Below are 217 nucleotides of genomic sequence, written 5' to 3' on the forward strand. Positions count from 1 at the left end.
CTCCGTCAACGTCTCCCTGACCGGAACCGTGCCGCAGGAGCCGCTCACCTTCAGGCTGGACCTCCCGTGCACCGGCAGCCGCAGCGCCGAGGTCGACGTCATCTTCAACATCAACGTTACGTCGCCGAGGCCGCGCCAGCCGCCCACCGTCCTCTACTTCAGGAGGAGGAAGATTTGCCTCGAGGGTGAGTCCGTGAGTAATTGGATGGGGGGGCGG

At 65.4% G+C, this 217-nt stretch overlaps 1 protein-coding gene across 1 annotated transcript in view; it reads left to right on the forward strand.

Annotated features, from left to right (window-relative positions):
- LOC119585244 (tyrosine-protein kinase Dnt-like) overlaps positions 1 to 217 on the forward strand; it is a gene marked incomplete at its 5' end in the record, with an annotated part of 52,633 nt that overhangs the window by 42,583 nt on the left and 9,833 nt on the right. Inside the window, 1 exon segment of the mRNA XM_037933903.1 lies at positions 1 to 185. Within this exon segment, the coding sequence (XP_037789831.1) occupies positions 1 to 185 (185 nt within the window).

This window comes from Penaeus monodon, chromosome 19 (assembly GCF_015228065.2).
Source record: "Penaeus monodon isolate SGIC_2016 chromosome 19, NSTDA_Pmon_1, whole genome shotgun sequence".
Taxonomy (NCBI): Eukaryota; Metazoa; Arthropoda; class Malacostraca; order Decapoda; family Penaeidae; genus Penaeus; species Penaeus monodon.